This window comes from Cebidichthys violaceus, unplaced genomic scaffold (assembly GCF_023349555.1).
Source record: "Cebidichthys violaceus isolate CVI_PGR_0920_01 unplaced genomic scaffold, fCebVio1.0.p SCAF_15, whole genome shotgun sequence".
Taxonomy (NCBI): Eukaryota; Metazoa; Chordata; class Actinopteri; order Perciformes; family Stichaeidae; genus Cebidichthys; species Cebidichthys violaceus.
Genome location: NW_027176318.1, coordinates 5,466,512 through 5,489,449, shown reverse-complemented (window position 1 = coordinate 5,489,449; position 22,938 = coordinate 5,466,512). Strand labels below are relative to the sequence as shown.

Sequence of the window (22,938 nt, the reverse complement as noted above, 5' to 3'; positions counted from 1 at the left end):
AAAACACACATTAAGTGTTTATTTTTAAAAAAAAATTATATTTGCGTTAGCGTTGACTCATTTGCATATTTAAACATAATTTTAGAAAAGTTGCTACACAAAAAATAATTGTGTTGATGTAAGTAATCAAAATGGGGACGTTTCATGCTTATTTATATTGGTTAATAGTTAATTTGCTCTATTTACCTGTAAAAAAATAAATAAATAAAAAAGTTTCATTCCTCTCTATATTCTGGCGGTTTTTACAGAGGAGTTTGTTCATTTATCAATCATAGCCTGATTTATACAACATTTTATAACATGGTGACATGGCTGTTGACAGTATTTTCTGATTTACGGAGTGATCAAAGAGATATCAAAATTCCTCAGTAAAAAACTAAAAAGACTCTAATATGTCACAAAATGAAACAAGAATTTGGAACCTGGCTTTTTCTAATGTTCACATTCTGTTCTGTCTGATAAGATAATTCCTAAACGGTATATTTAAAACATACATTTTCAGAAAAAATGTAATTAATAATGATTTATTATCTTAATGTAGCCTCAGTAATCAACTGGGGAAAGTCTCACAGCGATATATATTTGTGATATACATTGTTGACATTATTATTGTTTATTTATTTCCAGACCTTAAAGCTCCTGCGGACGGCGGAGTTCAAGCCCTTTGTCGTGCTGGTGAAGCCTCCAGCGCTCGAGAGACTGAGGGAGACCAGACAGAACGGCAAAATCATATCGGGCAAGGACGACAAGGGATCCGCCAGAGCTTTCACGGTAAAGAGGACGCAGAGGGGAACATTTATCTCTCACACCGAGTCCGACATCCGATCAGCATGACATGTCGTCTGGAGTTATTCAAACTGCTCGAAGCACCAGATGGGTCAGCTTTGCCTCCATTAAGACAATGAAAGGAAATGTGTTTGATATGCTTCTCAGTGAGCGCTGGATGAGATTTGTAAATGCCGCTCAGGTGAAAGTTGAATGACCCCTGTGAGGAAAGTGGACAGCTACAACAGAAAATAACAGCCTACAGATAATAGGATATACATTAAGTTGGGATGAACTTAATGTATATCCCCGCCCGGGGAGCAAATTTGCAGCAGATACAAATGATGTTCATCCACAATGCAACCATAAATTATAGTTATTTATTTATGAAGTTCTATCCAATGATGCCATAGTGTAAATACTGAAGAAACACACAACAGATTAGCAGCAAGAAGAAATAACAGCAATACTATCTGGACCCTGTGTGTACATTATGTGTGTGTGTGAGTGGTGAGGTCATCCCTCACACACCTCCATCCCGGCCCCCGACGCAGATGAAACCAATTAGCCTGAGGGTGGATGATGGTTTTCCCAGCCCCACGCCGCGTGCGGGCGGGCGAGCGCGTGTCTCGCCTCACCGCAGGCAGCGCGAAGGCCAAGATTTCGGTCAGCGACACACCGCGGAGGGCCTGACGGGACACCGCGAGGGGGGGGGGGGGGGGGGGGGAGAAGGGGGGGGGGGTGCAAGCCTCTCAGAGACGGAGACGAATTGGCAACGCGAGGATGAGTGAAGAAGGGGGATCGGTGGAGGTGCGGATGGGGTGTGAGCCGCAGGTGTAAATCCAACATGGCGGGGAGAAGTGTGAGACCTCTTCCAGCTTCCAGATTTTATACGTTTCTTTATTGGAAACATATGCAAATAACATGAACCATCAATTTTAATATTCCCCACCACCTCCTGCTTACTTTCCCCATCACTCTTTAGCCCCCACCCCTAGATTAACAAATCACTTAATCACTTGAAGTTTTACTTTTCATTGACGCATCTTAAAGAGACCGAATGAAATCGGGACTTGAACGTCACCTCCAAAAAAAATAGACCTCTTCAGTGCTGACGTCATGTTGCAACACAAAAAAAACCCAAAACAGTTCAACACAATGTTTGACCATTCCTCACCGTCTTCTCATTCCATCGAATCAAGCCGCTCTTCACTGCATAAGGGCAGAAACACCACTGAACTCGGCTCCCCTTCGTGTTCTCTGGGAAGCAGCAAAAGGGCATGATGGGAAAGCCTGGGCACAGTTCAAGTTCATGCAGCTCCCAAGATGCATCTGTATTAATGGGAGCTGAGGTAGCATCTTATTATTACACTGAGAGGCTTCTTGTTTTTAATTCCCCCAGACTCGTCCCTCCCCCCTCAGCGCGTCACACACCCTCAGCTGCTGCCGCCACACATGCAGCGGGGGCGTGCAGCTCGGTCACAGTCGAACACAACGTCCCGTCGATATTTGACTTCACCGTCGGACTTTTGAAAACCTCGCTGCAGACACAAAGGCAGCTCGCGTTAGTCGCGCGCTGAAACATCGTTTCGGCCTCCGTCTGCTCCTCACTCGCGCCGGAGCTGTTATTACTCGCTGTCCCTTTATTAGCCTCTGCTATTCTCTCAAGACATACAAATGCGCCTCCATAAAACTCAGCCGGGTAACAAACCGGGTTCTGTGTACATGTTCCTCGGTGTTTGCTGTTGAAGGGCTGTCGGGCGAGGTCGTCCTCAGACGCTTTCTGTCCCCCGCCAGCTGTATTTCTCCCTCTAAAAGAGACACGTCTGCTTTAATGATGAAGGGCGGGGGGGGGGGGGGGGGAGGGGGGGGGTCAGAGCAGTCTGACTTTTTTTTGGAGCTGGAGATGAACCGATGAAATAGTCCTCTTAACACGGGAAAACGGACACAGTAAAATCGCAAATAATTACAATTCAGGAAAATGATCAAAACAATACAAGCCATAAAAGCATGACATTGATTTTAAAAATCTGCAGCCTGGACAAACATCAGCGGGTCAAACCAAAGTGGGAGTCAGCGGCCTCCTTTTGTGCAATGAAAACGGCCATTTATCCAGAACAGAGTGCTCAAACAGGCACGAGACGCTCCCTGGTTTCATGTGGAAAATGAAAGGATCTAATGGCGGCGGGGAGGAACACAGTTTGGCCCTCCTAAAGTGGCATCGGCTCAAACTGCCCTCGGAGGAGAGCGATTCCAGCGCGGATCAGCGGACGCCAAAAAGAATATCCACTCACTCGCCCAGCTTTCCGTTTTCTCCCTTTACATCCGTCTCTTTTCCTTCACCCTGCATCCCTCCCACTATATTCTCCCCACGAGTTCTCGTTCTCTTTTCCGTCTGTCCACCCCGCTCGCTGTCCCTTAAGTGGCGTCCCGCTGTGATTAACGTTCTTTTACCTGGAACGGCCTAACGAGAGGCAGCCGCACTGGCCGACATAGAATCATCACTCACACACACACACACACACAAAACAGCTCCCCGGGTTCGTTTAGTTGCAGGCCCGGTCCGAGGCGTTTGTGTGCGTCGGACGCGGCGGTCATCTGTGAGTCCCAACAGTCAGAGACCGGATTTCGGTTCCAGATGACGAGGACTAACAGTCCCGCCGTGGAAGACTTCTCTCCTGTGGCCCAACAAAACCTTCTGTCTGTGAGAGAGATTATTTTGAACAAACAACAGAAGACGGGCCTTTTTGCCCAGTGTAGCAGCGAGTGTTTATATTTAGCCGCGCAACAAATCCATTACGAAGCGGGAAAACCCACCAGAAACATTCTGAAGCGACTCCTTGGCTTGGGAGTTTGAAGCTTTAGCGAGGCTGTGTTTATGTGCGTACACATTACGAGCAGCTCCGTCCTGCCCACACGTGTGTGTGTGTGTGTGTGTGTGTGTGTGTGTGTGTGTGTGTGCGTGTGCGTGAGGGCGCGCTTTAAGTTCATGCGCATGAATGTGCATCTGTGCGTATTTATAATTGTGTGTTGGCAAAAGGGGCTCACTATAAAAACCATAACTGTCCAGAAAATCTACAGCTGAGCGCTTCCAGGAAAAACACGAGGCTAAATCAGTGCAGCCACTTTAGCCCCGCTGTTACACCCAAAGGCCGGACCAGCCAGGACCCACAGGGCTGGAAGCCTCAGAGGAGACCACCAGGGAGAGATACCTGGGCTGTCTCAGAATGCTCCGTCTATGAGGACAGGAGCCGCAGATAGGCGGCGTGTTTGCTCCCACCCTGATCAAAATATGTTTGGCTGCCCCTCACAGTTAGCACGTGGTTTTGTTCTGTACACTGGACGGCTGATTTGCATATGGACCTGGAAAAACATATGGACCTGGAAAAACATATGGACCTGGAAAAACATATGGACCTGGAAAAACTCTTCACCCCCCCCCCCATGCATGCAGCAGCATGCAGGGATTTCATGCAGCTCCCTCGTGTTGTGCTGACGAGGCACCTTTTTAAACGGATGTGTGTCATTACTTAATTTAAAGTGTCAATCTCAAAGATTTTCATTTATATAGAAGTCTGTTAAGTCAAGGTGAGACAATGAGCCGCTAACGAGAGCGTTGCAATATTTTTGTAATTGCGGTATTATGAACTGGCTGCGACATTCCCCGGAAAAAATGCTGTATTAGCTTTCCTCCATTAAATACACACAAAAAATGTAACTTTGCACACAATTCAGAAAATTGGCATGTTATTATGGAAGGCTCATTAGATTAAGAACTACCTTATTTCCATATTTCTCTCGCAAGCCAATCAGAGCTGAACGGGCTTTTTTTTCAGCACGTGGTCTTAAAGACACAGGTGCCAAAACGGAGCGTTTCAGACGGAAATTTGTGAAAAATAATGAGGTTTTTTTTTAACACCGAAGCGTGTAAGCATGTTACAGTAAAAAAAAAACTAAATACAATTATGAACCAGAAAATAAGCGTAGACATCCCCTTTAAATCATCACGTCTATATTACAACGCCTCGCCTAATGTAAGTGAATTCATGACTTAAAGTCAATATGAAAGTTGAGTAAGTCAGTGTGTGTAATGCAAAGTGTTAGTAGAGTCAAATCCTGAACCTACACATGTCATTCTACATAATTATGATTCCCAAGATGTGTATTTACTTTATTGTATTTCTTACTTTAGAGCATCTAGCTGAGGAGGTGTGCCTTTTGTACGTGATGCTTTTAAGGAGGACAAGTTGTAAACGCTGAACTTTCAAACAAAGTCATGAGTTGAATCGTGTTTTGATTCCATCAAATGGAGTCTAGAGTCATCTTCTGTAAACACGGGAAGCTTTTGGAAGATCGACCGCGACCGCATCTGTGAACGTGTGTTCTTATTGCCTTATGTTCGGGAGTAGATTGGAACATGCGTCTGTGGAAAAACCCAAAACGACGCACAACTCGTTGTACACATTCGTCTTAATTTTCTTTTGTAGATCATAGCAGTACATATACGTGCACATTTTTGAGACCTATTCCACTCACGCACCTCTGCCTTGGGAGAAATGTTTCGGCCGGGTTCACGCGGTCCGAGTCCTCCCAGTCCAGACGGCGGAGCAGCGTCGCCGCAAGCTGTCATTTCCCCATCGCGCATATAAAATCCAGACCGGCTATAATGTATGTTTTACATTTCTGTCTTTTGGAAATGACGGTTATTTTTTTGTCCCCTGCTTATTTTGAAGACTATTTTTTATTTTTTTTTCGTATTTTCTTTGTGAATTGGACGACCGTGTGAGGAAATGATAAAAATTCCTTGAGGTCGGGTTGCTGCACGGGGAGCTTTTAGTGCGTGGTCTGTGCCAGGGTTCATGTGTGGGTACCGTGTCTCCGGGAGGTTATAAAGGGCTTCACACGGGCCACTTTGTGTTTATTTGCGTGTTGAAGGCCGTCTATTTTGTGTTCACAGTATGTGAATTTATCTCCCCTCCTGTTTACCGAGGCTACCCTCGAACGAGGTGGTTTCCCCCCCCCCCCCCCCCCTTCGGTTTGCCGCCATCTCGTGCATTTTGTGTCTCTCACCTTCTGTCTTCCGTCTCTCTGTTCTCACGCACGCTGCAGGAGGAGGACTTCCAGGAGATGGTGACCGCCGCCCAGACGCTGGAGGCCCAACACGGCCACCTGTTCGAGAAGGTCATAGTCAACGATGACCTCTCGGCGGCCTTCGGCGAGCTGCGGTTGGCGCTGAAGAAAGTGGAGACGGAGACCCACTGGATTCCGGTCAGCTGGACTCACTCCTGAGATCCACACGGACTGTACGAGGAGAAAAGGGAAGGGCTTTGACGGAAATATGCAGGTTTTTTAAAAATCTTTCTATGTCTGCTAGTGTTTGTGGGGGGGGGGGGGGGGGGGGGGGGGGTTAGAGAACGGGAATAAAACTGCTGCGTCGCCATACCTGAGCTGAATAAAGAAGCTTTTGCGTAAGATCGGGCTGGATTTAGACCTCCGCCGTAGTCTGGATGCGGACCTCCAGGTCCGAGCAGATCCGACAGGGGCCGAGGCTGAGGGGCGTCCGTCCTGAACGCGGGCCTTGGACATCAATCTGGGTCTCAGTCTGGGCCGCACAGCCATGGCAACGGGGAACGAGCCTGGACCGTTGCCTCACCAGCGAGTCCTGCCGGCACATCAGCCAACCAGGACTCCGTCTTCAGTGTGTTTATAACATTAGGCCATTAGCAACCAAAGGGATTGACATATTTCTTTCTTGTTGGACAACATACATGCATATGTCTGTAAAAGAACACTTAAGGGGGGAGAGAAGAAAACATATTTGCCTTCTGTCTTACTGTATTTCTGTGCTTCTATAATGCTTCCATGACTGTTAGTCCAAACAAAGCACCGTCCGGTACACTCCCGAGAAAGGGCAGTAAGTGTAATTTTATTTAAGAGAAATTAATATATTTTCTAATATCCGCCTTTTCTACACATATCCTGACTCCTGATCTCAACTGAAGCCACCCTTCTGACAGCTCCTCGCACCCGAGGCGTCTCGTCTTTCAGTCAAGTCTAGTTTTCCCCCTACAAAGCACACAGAGAGACATTTTTATTTAGGTGTTATATATTCCATTTAGGAGCATTATGAAAGAAAAAAAAAAGCCACCCCTTCAAACAAAGGTGCCCAACATAACAGCTTTGCCATTTAACTGGAGACTTTTTGGCTGTCTGCTAGAAGAAAATGTTCACAATTGTGTTTTATTAGGGTGGAGTCTTTATTTTTATTCACATAAAAAAAAATGGCTTCAGCGAGGCTGCTAATAGAAGGTCTGCAGCACACGTCCAGGGTTCTCACTCAGAGAAATGCTAAGTAGCTGCCCTGGACTTTATGAGCACTAGACGTTTATTGATAATTTGAGTCTCCTATTCCCGGTCTTTTTTTATTATTTCTAACTGATCAGTTATTAATCCTGACTGTATTATTATTATTATCACTAACAATGATGCCCTGGTAGCTTCTTGTTTCTTTGCTGATGAATGATGAAGAGCAATATTTGACACTTTAAAGGAATAGATTGGCGCCTCACTTATAGTGAGACGAGAAGGTCGATACCACTTCCATGCATATATATATATTATTGATGAACCTTGAGCCAAGAGGCGATTAGCTTAGCCTAGTTTAGCTTAGCATAAAGACTGGAAACAGGGGTCAACTGCTAGCCTGGCTCCGTCCAAAGATCAGAAATATGCAGCGGCTCTAAAGTTGTAGTTTTATGAACTTGTGGTTTCACTCTGTGAACAAGATATTTATTCATTTGTAAGCTTTAAGCTGGTGCACATATATTTTTGTAACTGTGGCGAGAGCCAGAGTGGTTGTCTCCCCATGCGTCGTGTTTATGCTAAGCTAGGCTAATTTTCTCCTGGCTCCTGCTCCATACATAGAGTACAGCCATGAGAGTGGTATCGAAGAAGCATATTTTCACAAACTATTCCCCAAACAATGTATTTTGACCATTTGGTTTTTATACTGTGTGAATGAATTTCCTCTCATACACTAGCTTTATGTCCAGCTCAGGTTATAATGTCTTTATGTTCGTTTATTCTACCTTTTCCACCCTCTGTAATATTTATAATATATTTGATTTATGTCCATTTAAAAAAAGGGTAATTCAGTAATAGCACATTTTAAAGGGACTTTAACACCCTTCACTTTTCCCCCCCGAGTCGTTTATTCATTTTAGTGTCACATTAAATCCCCTTTTTATATAATATGTCACTTGTTCATGTTTCACCCCTCTGCCATCTACTTTATCGATCAGAATCAGATTTGTACAGTCTCCAGAAAATATTTTTAATTTCCTGCTGTAAATGAAATGCTGTTGTATGAATTGACATTATTCTTGATAACTGCTACATTTTATATTAAAGAAAATCCAACTAAACTTGTTCGAGGCGTCTGTTGAGAGCAGTGATGCGTGTTCCAGTGTTTCTGGGATTTGTGCCCTTGAGTGACTTTTTTTTTAAAAAGAAGAAGAAGAATATTCCAGCCACGTCTTTCGGCTGCTGCCACAGAAGTTCGCTCTGGAGTGCACAGTTGTGTAAACAGAGCTGACACCTTTCATCTTGTCAGTGAGTAAATTTGGCCGTTACGGCTGAATTCGGTTTACAGAATATTGCAGTATTTTTCCTCACACTGCAATCACCTTTAATTCATTTTAAATGGTGATTTGGCTTCCTGGTGGCTCAGTTGGCTGGTGTCGTTTAAAGTCTGACCTGTCATATCAAGACGAAAAAAATAACCTTAAAAATGAAATTCTTGAAAAAAGAACTATTCATCTGTCATTGCAGATTTTCATCCAGCTCGTACATTCCTGTAAAATGTATTCAGAAACTTTTTGTCATCACCACAAGTGCGCTTGTCTTAAGCCAGGTTTCCATTCAACGTCACATTTAACACTCATTTTCTTAAAATCAGCAAAAGAAAATGCACGTCCACTGTCATATGAATATTAGCAGTTGGCTGCACTGAGATAAACAGTTTGGCGGCGTTAGTTCTCCAGTCGGATGCTATTGCTCCAGAGATGACGTCATTAAAAATGCGTGAGTCATTGCTCAAAGGAATGAGGATGCGGAAAACGTGATGGTAGTATGACATTTATGTATTCATTTGGGAAAAATGGATTGGAAACCTCACCAACATCATGGTTGTTTTATTGAACTGCATTTTGCTTTTATGGATGCACCAACCTTTCACCTCCGCCAAGCTAAATATTTTGAGTTTTTTTTTTTTTCATTTTCCGGTGTTACCACCCTCTGCACACATATTGAAAATGCGCATAAAAAGACACTTTTAAGTTGTCACACCCAGATGGAGCATGAACTCCTAAAAGAGTCGCTGAAGATTTGTTGGATCGAGATTGAAGCAAAGGGCCCGAATCCAGTTACTGCTGAAACCACCAGAGCGGCGCGGCCCAATTAAACCTCAGTGTCCTGCTGCAGCTGTGTGCCAAATTACTAACTCAGATGTCACTGGACCTTTGAAAACAGTGGCTCTGGGAATGAGTCGGCGGGGGTGGTAAAAGGGGGGCTCCTGAGAAGTCCGGCCTCCAAACCAGCGACCCACTGGAGGATTCAACGGGCCTCCGCTTGATGAGGTTCCAGCAAAAATCCCCCACCGGTCCAAATCAGGTCGTCTAACCTTCACATTTCCGCTTTTCCACTGTGTTAACTTTGATGGCTGCGTCGAGGGAGGAGGGGGGGGGGGGGGGAGAGAGGGGGGCGGATAAGGACGCAGTGAGGTTGAGGAGCAGGCGGTGGCACGGGAAGGTCAGGAGAAGGTAACAGCACTCACTCAGTCTCAGTCCGAAAGAGAGGAACCCGTTATTATTCCACGTCTTGCTCTCTCTTCAGGTCTTTCTCTTACTCTCTTTCTTCGTAATTAGAATAACAGAGTGATGGAGGGGGGGGGGCTGGAAGGCTGCCAGCTGTACGTATGTGTCTCATCATGCCCTCTGATCTCAGGCAAGTTGAGTGAGTGAGAAAGGTTTTCCCCTTCAAGCATGTTTAGCACAAGGCGAACGCCACACCTGCCTTGTCCTGGGTAGTTCGGCGGTCGAGGGAATGCGTGGACAGGGACATTCTGAAGCTTCTAAGTGAGTGTAAATGGACCCCGTTTCCTCTCACGTCGTCACGCCAAAGGGCGGACCAGGGTTCACGACCTTTCTTTTTTTTTGCCAGGGATCTCTAGAGTAAAGGTGTCCCAGTCTCAGACTCGAAGGAGCCGATGTAGGTTCCCGCTCCGGTAATTTGAGTATCCTTCAGTCCTCGCTTCAACCCGTTACACTCAAGTTTGTCTTCACCTAGTACCTCACACACTGTATGCTTTCCCAATGCGCTTATTTCACTCTAGTTGTGTCGAGCTATGTTTTGATAGCTCTCCAGTCGCCCTAGAAGGGGACTCCCGAGACCTGTTCCTGTTAACGAACGATGAGGGCCTGATTCACTGCCATCGCAGTTGGTGACGGACGTGCTGCTTTGCTTCCTGGTTCCTTAACGTGTCTTCAGCCTGCGCCTCAAGTAGCCCACGCCGTTGTCAAGAGCGACGGGAGCCCGGACGCTGTGCTTTATTCCCCTTAAAAATGGGGACGACAGAAACACGTGTTCGCAGATTAGGTTTCTCCCGACACGGATAACGAGAGGAATCGGCCACATATGCCAAGGTACTTTAGCTGAGTTATGATGTAATACTGAAATATACTACGTGTGTACATTTGTGCCTGTGCATACATGATGGATAAAACGGAACGGTAAATGCCACTGCCCTACAGTAAGTAGCAGCAAAAAAAGAAAACAAGACGCTCTCATAAATTTTCGTATAGTTATAAAAGTCTGCCTAACTGATTTAAGATAACAAATCCCCGGTCCTCTCTATTCATCTTCCTCCGTCATCTCTTGAAGAGTGAGCTGCCGTGTGAGTTAAGGCCAAGCGTTGGCTTCTACAGCTCAGACATGAACACTGCCGCTCACCGAATCAAAGACCTGCCCTCCTGTCTAACCCCCCCCCCCCCTTCCAGTCCGACAAATATAATCGTTTGGGAATCTGAGGATTTATAGCGAGCGAAGTTTGGCTTTTATCTCAGATCCCGTGGATTAGCGTTGCAGTAATGTCTCATGAATCGGTGTCTTTCTTGCCCTTTTGATGTATTTATTTTTACGTCCATAAATCCTTGCATTAACTGAACCCATTGTTTGGGAGCTGAGGGCCCGGAGCCAGACGAGCGGGGGCCGAGGCAGGAGGAGTAGTGGGCCCAGTAGACGAACAAGGTGGGATTAAGTCGTGGAAAAGTCCGAAATCCCATCCTGTACCGAGCCCACCGACATGTCAGAGTGGTTCCCGCTATGTCCACTTGACACATTTTGGAAACCATTACAGCGAAACGTACCAAGTCTCGCCTTACGATGTACGCTGCAATCATTTCGATTTACTGCATTCAAATTACAGCGTCAGGGCCAATATCCTGAAACGGGACTCAATGTGATAAGTCCGGCTTGTGTAGCAAGACAAATTGTCTTGAGCATCAGAAGAGGGTAGGCGAGGTCAGAAGGGGGGTGGGGGGACCCACGCCCCCGCTGAGAGCTCTCATCATTTTCATAAGCGCTCGTCCTGAATGGGCCTTTCTTTCGGAGCTCTCGCTTCACTTTCTCTCGGCGTTCTGCAATCCTGCCCTTGCCCAGCCTTTCATGTGGTGACTCAGTCCATCACCGCGGCTTTACCGTAGGATCGAGCCAGCGATGCCGCTCTGTTTTCCTCATCCCCGGGTAAATGCCCTTGACCATGGGGAGACTTCTGTAGACTAATGGGGCTTCAGGCCAGGAGCTTCCGCCCACCCTGTCTCCTCAGCCTAATTAGCCTCCACCATTACCTCATGTCTGTAGGCAAAGGTCTTCGGGGCACATTACCTTGAGCTGTATTTCTCAATTACGGGACTTTAAGAACTGTAGGGTAGAGGAGGGGCGAGGGAGTGAACAGGGGATGCCCTTCATTCCTCCGCGGGCCAGAGAACGCCTTTTCACCCTGATGAGAGTGTGGCAATCATAACAACACGCTCGGTCTAATAGCCGTGGCGCAGTTGGTCATTACTGCGGGGGTGACGTGTTTACACGCTGCCCGCTGGGGCCGTGCAGGTTAACTCGTCTCCGCGTCCGCGTTTTGAGAGCAAGGCCAAGGGGTAAGAGTTCATCTGGAGGGTCCATTGCTCTAAAAAAAATTCCTCTGACACATGTGGAGCTAAAGCAGCGTACGGGGGCCGAGGTTGCACAAAGGCGTTGACTATGTTAGAGGAGTTCGGAGCTGTCCACCTGTATTTTCTTAAACTTTCTCCACGGCCTTCCCCCGAGCCTTGTTGGCCTCTATCGAAGCAGTTTTAATTACACAGACTCTGAACTGTCATCTTTAAAGTTGGAGCACTCTGGAGGTCAGGACCTTCCTCGGTGTGCTACAAATTAGTCCCAACACTGCCATGATTTCCCCTTGTTAGGGTGAGTGAGAAAGGCAAAAAATAAAAAAGAATGTACCTGCTCTCCAAATGTGTCTGTTTTACATTGCAATGACGCATTCTTTTAATAGTCTGCGTTATCCTCGCAGGTTTCCAGCAGCGCTGCCATTGGAACGACTTTGCGCAACTTTGTAAAATCCAATACATGCAAATGTAAGTAGCAAAACAGTGTTTCTCCATCTTCCAAATATACTCCACTCAAATGGAATGCAGCAGTGCGTCCAGCTGGGGTATGAGAGCCCAGCAGCAGTAGCCATGCTGACCCTGTGTAATGACGGTAAGTGGATTACAAGGAGGCCCTGGTCATTGGTCATTAATATTGAGTCCGCTAGAGTTACCTCCATGTGACGGCAGCTACACCACAGGGACTAAAGCACAGGACCTCCAAGATACCTGAGAAGCTCATTGCTCTGTGCAGGACCTCAGATGTGACTGACAGGCCCCTGAAACTAAAAAGGACGGCAGAGAGATCAATGTGGACCATTTCTGTTTTTGGGTTAATAGTTGATTATTGAGTATAGTACAACCCTACCTGTGCTGACCTCACCACTGTCAGCTTAACATTGTTCATAGGATGTTTAGCATTTCCGAGTCTGAGAGGTGAATGGAATTTTGTATGTAGAGCTCTTAAAATTGATGAAAAAAATATTAACGACGAATACGGTGGCCCGTGCAGCCTCGGTCACGCCAACATTTAGAATGGCTTAATTATATGGCAAAAATGGAGCAAAAAAGGCTGTTGTGTTGTAGCTTATAAGCAGTGTTGCACCATTCACTTTTATTTAACCTATCTTTGTCGGAGTCAAAACCACAACAGAGTCATGTTTTTTTTTGACAGTTGTGAGGCAGGAATGTACAAATACACCTGTGTGAACTTACTGTACCGTTAGCGACACGCTAACAGACAACGCAACCGAGCGCTCAGTGCCTTTGTGAGCACGCTCCTGTCTGGCTAACGCTAGCCGGTTGCCGGCTGCCTAGCGTGTTAGCTCCTGAGCTACAAAAGTTCACCAACCAGCACGATGAGCTAGTCTGTATACATTAATAAGCTTCTAGCATTGCTTATTACACAATAATGTCAACGTTCTGGTGTGACCGGGCCTTTACTCTTACTATTAATATACTACTATTTGGATAATGGACAGAACATGGTGTAGCAGGTACCTCAGAGAGAGAGAGAGAGAGAGAGAGCTCAAAAACTAGACAAATGAAACCAAACTACATTCACATGCAGTTGTGACAATGTCACGAAGACAGAGTAACAATTGGTTAACTTATTGTGATGTATTGACGCTTTTACCCTCAACCTACAGTGAGGTACGGCTCTTCTTTATCCAACTCAAATGGCGTAGGCGTTGGGATTTATTCTAAATCTAATATTTGGTCCTTTGTGCAGGTGTGCAGCCTTTATGGCTTTTGCGCAATAGCCTTGATTGCCAAATATAACATGAAGTACATGTGTGGTCTTGACAACATATGTGAGCTAATAAGAATGAAATGTTGGATTCCCCACAGAAATGTGAGGACATAGGGTTTGATTAGCTCCACAAGGCTACACGTCACCACGTTATGAATCTCCACATTTAAGAAAACAGAGGGACACTTAACGAGCCGAGTTCGTGAATGCAACAAGCGCTACCATGAAGCCCCAGAGGTTGAGTGAATGTATATCTTTTTGCTGATGCGGCTTCACGCTGCACACGAAGACCTTGTAACAGACAAGCAGACACCACGTTGTTATCGCCATGTTCTGGGAAACACAGCGACATGTTAGGAGCTCTTGGCACCTCTGTATCAACAGCGCGCTGCGCTGACAGGGCCTCAACCCTGATCATGACAATCGCAGATGTACCGCTCAGCTTGTTCCCAGAGCCTAAAAGACCAAGACCTGGCCCCTGAACCTCCACACTCCACACGTCGTGTTTTGACATGTTGTCATCCTCTTTTTGATTGGCAAAGTAGGTGGAAGAGCACAGTGGGGCTGGCAACTCACTGTGTGCCGTTTCTAATCAAGTTGGCCTTGATGGCTTGCCTGCCCACCTCAGCGGTATGATGAGATCTCACGTGATCCAAGGGAAGGATAAAAAAAACAAACAAAATCAAGGCTGGGAGGATAAAAACAGAGACCAAATGAAAGCAGGGAGAGAGACTCTTTTTTTTTTTTTTTTTTGCAGAGGAGGCATAACAAGAAGCAGCGTGATTTTGTAATGGGTCATGTCCCTTTACGAGGTGACGTAATTTCCAATAAAGAGCCTTAGGTCCTGCGAGGAACCGGGCCTGTGGCATTTCCAATATATTATGTGTTGAGCAGACAGGAGACATGGGTTACCAGGCGCTGTCTAGACCAGACCTGGTGGACGGAGGACAGACCTGCTCCACGCAACATGTTAAACTGTCAAAGCCACTGTGCTCTCACATGAAAGAAACGGGGCCCTAACGCAAACAACCCATAAAACGGGTCCCCTTTTGCCAACTATAAACAGTTAGTTTTACACTCAAGTGCGACGGCTTTCGGAACTGCGAGGCGTTTTTGAGGAAATGCAGCGTGAGGTCGAAGCGGGAATAGCGTCAGGAATGGAAAGAGATGCTTAGGGCCTAGTTAGTCGTAGTCTGGAGGCAGGAGAGCAAACGGGAGTTCATCCCAGCCACTCAGTGTGTGATGTGCTCGCAGGTGTTGATGACGGGGAGTAGTGCTGCAGCGGCTTAGGGAGCAGTTGAGGTTTTGGCTGCGGACAACGGGCCCTAATGAGTGATGCTCCACAGGGGCTGGTGTGCAGCCAGCCAGGAGGTTGAGAGAACGGAGCGGTCCTTTAACTGGAGCCATCTGAAAGGAGGAAGTGCCCACAGTACAGAGTCTGGCCGCCTGGCACGCTGACCGCTCCGCAGCCTTCAAGAGAGGCTCCCGCCGCAAGACAACCCCACAATCCCAGCCTGTGCAGCGGAGCAATAGCAGAGCTCACACGCAGGCCAAAGACAGACTGATTAGTCCTCAGAGCTTTGTGATTAGACTACATTGTTAACATTGGAACAGCACCGACTTTGACTGCCTCTTTTCGTGGCTTGTTGAAAACTTACAGAAACATATTGTATTTCCAGAGTTTCTAAGCTTCAAAGTGGCTAGCCGGCACACTCCCTAAGTGCAGCTGTCCTACTCTTTGAGCGCTCCACAAGGCTACTGTTTGAGAACAATAGGCAAGTGATAGCGATTACCTGATGCTCAAGCTATGCCTGTTGGATCATATACATTCCAGCTCCTGCAATAACTCCCCCAGACTGTTGCTAAAGACCGGAAAGAGGATGTGCCAAAATGTTGAGTTATACAAGGCATTTAATGGTCCTGAAAATATCGTGTCACGTATTAAATGTACTCCAATAATACTTTATCTACTGATGCTACTGGCAACAACTTTAGTGAATGAGCTAAATATTATGATCGTGAAATCTGCAACTCTTTGGCACAAGCTCAAACGAAACAAACGTCTCTTGCATTGGTCCATATTTGACGCTGATTAATTACATTAGAGCGCCTCGGCTACTTTAGAGTTCAGTGCGTTTTACCGTTTGCCAGTAAAAAAAAAATCTGTTCCCTGTAAAACGCTCTTCCCATGCAGTAACACGGTCAGCTACACAGAAATAAACCAAACACGATATTTTACATCTGCGGTCAACGTCCAAGTCGTCCCTCCACAGATGGCTCATGGGGTCGACTGAAGACAGTCGTCAGTCATGTCCAATGACACTGCAGGCCACCCTGTCAGCCAGCTGATGGACTCACTGGGCTGTGTATGCTCCTGCTGTGGCTGCCTGTTAATCACAGCATGAGGTTGGCTGATGCGCACGAGAGAAAGGCCAAGTGACGGCCAAGCGTGTCTTGGAATTCGGCATGGTGGCTCCCAAACTTTTAACATTCACATTGGACACAAATTGGCCTCAACATTTTCTTCCACCTTGTAAAAGTGATACACTCCACACCACCCACCCGTCTGCTCTGCGCTGACTTTCTCCAGCGGGTAAAACATGTTCAAAATCGGCGTTCTCAAACCTCTTGATCGGGATTCCTTCTGTTACATACAATACAATCTCTTTTACCAGGCGGCAACCTCCGGTCCTGAAAAGTGAAGCCAATGCGTAAGGGCCTAAAAAATTGCATTCTCTCTAATGGCCATCAAGGGGCGACTCCTCTGGTTGCAAAAAGAAGTATAATTGTGTGCAAGGGGCTATATTACTGGCGTTCCAGTGAAGCCAGCAGATGTCCAGGTCCAAAGCTTCCTTTGTCGTGTGCTGCTCATTGTTTGCAGTCACTTCCAGCAACTTTAGATGCGAGACTAGGGTTGGAGCTCGGAGACAACATGTGCGACCGGAGTGTTTCAAAAGTAACCAGTTGACAAGCTCATTTTAGACCAATAAAAAGCTAAATCATCATCAAAAGATATCGGTAATCTTGCTCTCCACACCGTTAACCTGCATTCAACCAAAGCTGGAAGGTGATTGGTCAATACTACTCGTATCATACTGCAAACGGAACCCAGAACGTTTCCGATGCCAAAATCTTGTCCCGTTGCCTACAGATTCTACATATGAATGCAGAATCAGTGTTTTTAACAATTGAACAATTACTTTTGAGAAGTGTATTAATGAACTCTCTTATCGAAGGTTGATACCATCTGTGCATTAAATACACATTTTAGGCACAGACATGAAAGTTGTATTGGGTCCCCGCTGTGGGACTAATAATTATCTTATCTTAACCCTCGACAAAAAAAGCAAATAAGCATAGTCCTTGAAGATTACTTCAAGTAGGCCATATTCTATTTTTTTCTCCTGTTTAATTGTATCTCCCCAGGCCTCTAAATATGAAAGCAGTGGAGCAATGTCAAAAAGGGCAGGTCTTAAGTAAATATTGCTTTTATTGGGGTGGTCACAAGATTTAGATCATATGTTTATTACGGAACAATAATTAACTACATATAAATACCACACAAAGAAAGGGAAGAAATTAGATTTTAAAATGACTTTAATTGGATATAAAATGAATAAAAGGATAACAAAGACTACACAGAGCAGTGACAGAGGTGTACTGGTCTGTGCTCAAAATAAATGATGTGATGAACAACAGAGTTGTCTCCAGGCAAAGTCCTCTCTAAATTGCATTTGTCTGTTCAAAAGGAAGTCTACTTTCACGGTGGATGTCTCATTATTTCCAAGGAGCGATATTCCTCTCTCTGTCTTTCTTTCTTGTCCTGATTGGCCTGCTGGCGCCAACACTGGAGCTGCACCAACACAAAGGTCTCCAGCAGCACCTCGTCTCTAATGACGGGAGGACGGGAGGACAGGGGGGACCGGCCTCTTCTCTCGTTCACCTCTCACCACATTTAACAAGTCGCCCTCTTCGTCTGTTCTCACCCTCTCTCTCCCCCGCCCACGTCCCCCAGCTTTTCCATTTCCATCTTCCACTCAAGATCTATCTTCATCTCGGTCCACTCTTTTCACCCACGTGTTCGTCTTCGCTCCCTTTCCCAAAAAAAAAGAAGAAGAAAAAAGAACGTCTCACCACTCCCTCCTCTCCTCTCTCTCCTGGCTCTTCAATACCCCTCGCCTTGCCCGCTTCCCTGTTTTTTAGCTGCTACCTCAGCTCTCCCGTCACCCTGAGACAGGGGAGGCAAAGAACAAAGGGCCCCTGATGTCTTCCTGGAGAGGTTATACGCCGAAAGTCAAACTGTATTACGGCTCCCCGAGCATTAGTGAGTGAGGCAGCGCCAAAAACCTGGACGGCCTCTCAGACCGCGCTTTCAAAATAATAATTATGCTGTTAGAGATGAAGCGAGGGAGACAGAGGAGCAAGGAGGTGAAGGGAGGAAGAAAAGAAAGGGTAGATCTGTGTTTTTTTTGTTTTTTTCAGCACGCTGAACGTCTTGAAAGAGTAGAACCAGCTGCTATCTCTGGAGCGAGTGGAAGGGGGAGCGGAGGCCACGCGATCGGTCTGGCAGAACGGATTTTGCCAGCTCAAGGGTATTTAGAGGCCTTTATCTAGTAAACAGGTCAAGGTGGGGCCAACCTATCCTCACCTGAACCAGGCGAAAGACGGCTTTGACGTTTGCTTTTTCAAGTAATTGTTTGGGCGTCATTGCTTTTATTTTGATTGCGGACAGAGAGGTGACATGAGGGAAGAAAGAGGCGGAATGACACGCCCTATTGTCCCTGACCGAACTTGAACCCGCAATGTTGTTATTACTGTACATGGTCAGCGTCCAACACCCCAAGGCCACATTACTAACCAGGCAAAGTGGGGCCCCAGACATGAGAATCTCCATTGATTTTTGGTGATGTAATTGCTATTTTCTTAGTGAATTTGCACAACATCAATGAGATATCAACTAAAGTGGCTCCTAATGTTGTGGCCCTGTCTTGCAGAGAGGGCTTTGGATAGTCTTTAAAAGCTCTGGGAGGGCAATAAAGTTTGCAAACAGTGGTCAACATGACCAATACATATTCATACAATAGATAAACGCAAGACATAAATGCACGCAACGTACGGTAATATTGAAATGAGCTATAAAAGCTCCAAGAGTCCGTCAGTCCTTTGTTGAAGTGTGTGTGCAGGAGCAACGAGGCCTTCAGCTTGTTTAAAAACCCAACAGCTGAGGGAACAAATGATCTGAGATGTTTGATTTGTCTCGTTCAGTCGGCAAGTAGAGTTGCGAGGGGCATTTCTCAACGCCGCCTGTCACGCACTGATCTCATCCTCTGAACTGCACGGCCATGTGGGATAAAGCGTTCTTGGCATACTCTCCAAATGAAAATCATTAGTAAGCGTAATGCAACTGACGGAACAACATCAATGATGTGAAAGCTGAGAGGGGGGGGGGGGGGGGGGGGGGCAGTAGTACTCAGGCCCGGTATGATGCAATCATACCTTCTATGAAACCCCACGTTGTTTCCTTTGTACTGCGCTGCAGATGTGGAGCTTTAATCAGCTACTCTGAATTACGTGTTCTGTATGTGTTTCCAGTTGGTGGAAAAGCTCTAGAAAACAAAAGGCTTCCAATTGGTCAATACAGTGGTCGCATCAACAGCCATAAAACTTTAAGCACAGCACTAATCAACTCAGCTCACTAGTCTTGAAATTTGAAAGCATGCTTATGATCTGTTCTGTATTGAAGCAGCACACAGCCGTATCCCCCCCTGCGTTAAATCTGCTCGTGACATCCATGTTTTTAACATGGCTTCCTATTTTATCTATTTCAAACGTTAAATGACAACCTTCAGTTTCATACACTGTATCAGCCGGTCAAGAGGAGCTGGAGATATTCCAGTTCATGGTAATATGATTTTTTTTCTCTCTAAGATATCTTTTGTGGTCACATGGGCTTACTCAGCTTTTCTGGAAACACATAAAAGCTCCTGTTGAGTGCCTCAATGATTCTCCAACAGGAGCCATGTGTCGCTTTGCAGAACTGCAACCAAAACAAACAAAATGTGTTTTAAGTCATGTAGATGTAGACGTTGTCATTGGTTTGCCCCAGAAGCGCCATGGCTATAAATCTTGAGTTACTTCTATATTTGGCGACCGTCCGTCCACTTCCAAAGAAAGCACTGGCACTAAGCGATCGCCACTTGAAATACGTACTGTACACAGTATTTGAAAACCACAATTGCAGGTTTATGTCCATAAGAAGCTCAAGCAATGATATCGTTGTATAAAAAAAAAATATTCCCAGCAGTATCAGGTTTTGTTTGCCGAGACTCATTTAGAACAGATTTTGATTAACTTTCTTGTTGTGAACATTTTGCACCCAGCTTTTAGGACAATTTGACACATTTCTTTATCTGTTTTATAAAAACAAGATTGCCTTATTTTGATGGGTAACACAATGATGATCTCTCTCCCATGCCTTTCCTGTCCGTCTGTCTCACAAATAAAGCAGTAATGCCAAAAAAACCAAATCTTTAAAATAACACCAAAACATAACACAGTGATTGGTTAATGTGGAGCTATTTCTCATGCTGTGTGTGCATTAGGAATAACTAGGTTCAGTTTTCTTTGGCACTACTGACTTTGCTTCCGTTATCGCTCTTCACAGTTTGAGTTTCCATTGGCCTCTCTAGCTAGTGCCCATTTAAACAATCAATAAACCAGGCAATTACTTGTAACGGCAGAATGACCTCATCGTTGTCCATCAGATTAAAAAAAGCCTAAAAACAGGTCTTGAAGCTTCTTGTCCATCACAAAGCTGAATCCCATTTAAAAGCACTTCGCCCGCTCTTTTCCGTGCCTAAAAACACAGAGGATTATGGGAGATCACAGGCAGGATCCTGGAGCTTTTTTACAACCGATGGGGATGTGGTTACGGCCTCTTGTTAGCGTCCCTTTTAGTGTTCTCTATTTTGGAACCCCGTATGGATTGGTGCGACACATCTCACAGGTGCTCATTATGGCGAACCGGTGTCGCCCGTTTCCTTTTCTCTGGCTTCGACCGCACGGCCACGAGGCGCACTGAACCAGATTTGACGCGAAGCCTGTAAAAACATCAGACCTCTTTGGAGGATGTGAAGCCATGCATGAAAGCAGGGGTTAAAGAAAAATACAGGAGATACGCTCTCCAGCTCCTTTCAAACCAGGAACAGGAACAGTAGTCTGCACGCCTCCCCCCCCCATCATCACTACTTGCTACTCACGCACAGCTTTTGTGTGTGTTTACTCTGAGTGTTAATGGAGTGTTGTGGAGATTTGGGCACACTTGTGAACGGATGCAATCACGATGTCCATGTGTAAAAAGAGGCCGGGTCGGTACCTTTTCTGAGTGTGTCATCAGCGGGGTTTCCGTGCAGTTCAATCAGCGACTGAACTCAAGCATTGGAGAAAAAGCACGGCAAGCAGTTGTGTTTATTATGCCGTATTAAGTTTGAGTCAGAGGACATCTAAAGAGCGAGCAGGTGCTTCTTGAACTGGGGGCTTATTTGTTTTACTTTGTGAAAGGCCCAGGCTGGGGAGAGCGTTTCATTTACTCCCTGTTAACGAACAGCAATTAGGCTCCCTAATGAGGCCCCGGGTTAGATGTATTAAGACTCTTGTTTATCCTGCTTTCCTTCCCTTTTCTTTTTCCTCCCCTTTGCTTTCTTCTTCACTGCTTCACAGTCGGGCAAACTGGGACACACGCAGATGCACATATACTTTACCTCAGCTCTGTCTGTGTCTGAGCTCCACTTGCCTCCAGCACCAGGCAGATTCTCAATGCTTCTTAATTTAGAGGAGACAGCGCTCCCCCTTGTTCCAAATAAAATACCTGAAATGGGGGGGAGGCAAAGTCATAAATCCGCTCCTCTAACAACAACAACATCCAGAGGGATCTCTCTTGATGCTAGAGATGAGCTACTACCTCTCCTCACTCCCTGGGGGATCCTTGGTGATTGATTTACACGCAGGCTCAGTCCAACTTAACCCAACGGTTTAGGAGACAAAGTAGTTCCACCTGCTGTGCAGCCAGGCACGCCAGGCTGAAATGGATAGGTCTCCGCGCCACTGGCGCTCCTGAAGGACAGTGTACCAGACGAGGCAAGTACCAGAGGAAATCAGTGGTTTTCATCGAGCCATGGGACACCTTTTCTCTCCGGTCAGCCTCAGGACATCGTAGGTGGGCATCTGCCGGAACAATAAAGACACAAATATGTTCTTTAAGAGGGAAGGGGTTTAGTCATTGACTGAAAAGACATGTCATGTATCTGGAAGAATGCTTGATATCATACAAGCTGCCTTCCATTGAGCATTGCCTTTTATCGTACTTGCAAATTATTCTCATTGTATGCTACCATGTAAAGTTGCTGTCCTCATCCACTTTAAATGGAGATTTGGGAAAATGTTGTGCTCATTTTACATGTGGAAGAGAGATTAGAGGTATTGCCTATTTGAACATTCAGATGTCTGTATCGGTGGCTTTTATCTACCTTTGCCTTTCCATGTGAAGAATAAGGCTTATTAACGTTGAACTGAGTGAACTCATATTCTGTGTCTAAACAGAGAGTATCCACACAAATAGACTGTGTTCATCAGCCAATGTTTGTCTGCAGGACACTGCCAAACCAGTAGTGAGAGAGGAAATAGGCTCTCAAATACGCGGTCATGTGGACACTCTAAAAGGAAAGCAAACAGAGATTTTTATTATTATGACAACATTTAACTTGACATTTTAGAATTTCTGGCCGTGCAAGTCCCAACACCTGCACGTCCAAAGTTAGACTTCACACTTAGATTAGTGCACATATATTTATAATTTTTATATATTTGTATTTGTATTCCTAATATATATTTTCCACCCACCATTTCACTGCACACATTGTATGAGCAACAAATCATTCCACGAATCAATATGCTACTTTCCTAACAGTCTAGAAACACAGTACAATACAGTAAAGGCAGAGTTGCTGTGTTGCATTGCACCACATTGCACTGTTGTCATGTTAAGTTATCCCTAGTGGGTTATTAAATAACTCGTGTTAGTTATACGGATTACATTTAGATAGTTCAAAGTTTGGCTTTGGTCGTTTTTGACCCAACTCGCTTTCCGTTTTATTTGGTTGTATCGTAGCAACAACCAACCGCGGTGGATGAAGCTGTGTGGATGTGTGGTTTCCATGGATA

General features: G+C 45.7%; 1 protein-coding gene across 1 annotated transcript in view; it reads left to right on the top strand.

Annotated features, from left to right (window-relative positions):
• The window catches only part of mpp7a (MAGUK p55 scaffold protein 7a), a 104,090-nt gene extending 97,946 nt beyond the window's left edge, over positions 1-6,144 (top strand). Inside the window, 2 exon segments of the mRNA XM_068709666.1 lie at positions 542-771; positions 5,875-6,144. Coding sequence (XP_068565767.1) covers positions 542-771; positions 5,875-6,054 — 410 coding nt within the window. The 3' untranslated portion in view covers positions 6,055-6,144.
• The last annotated feature ends 16,794 nt before the right edge of the window (positions 6,145-22,938 follow it).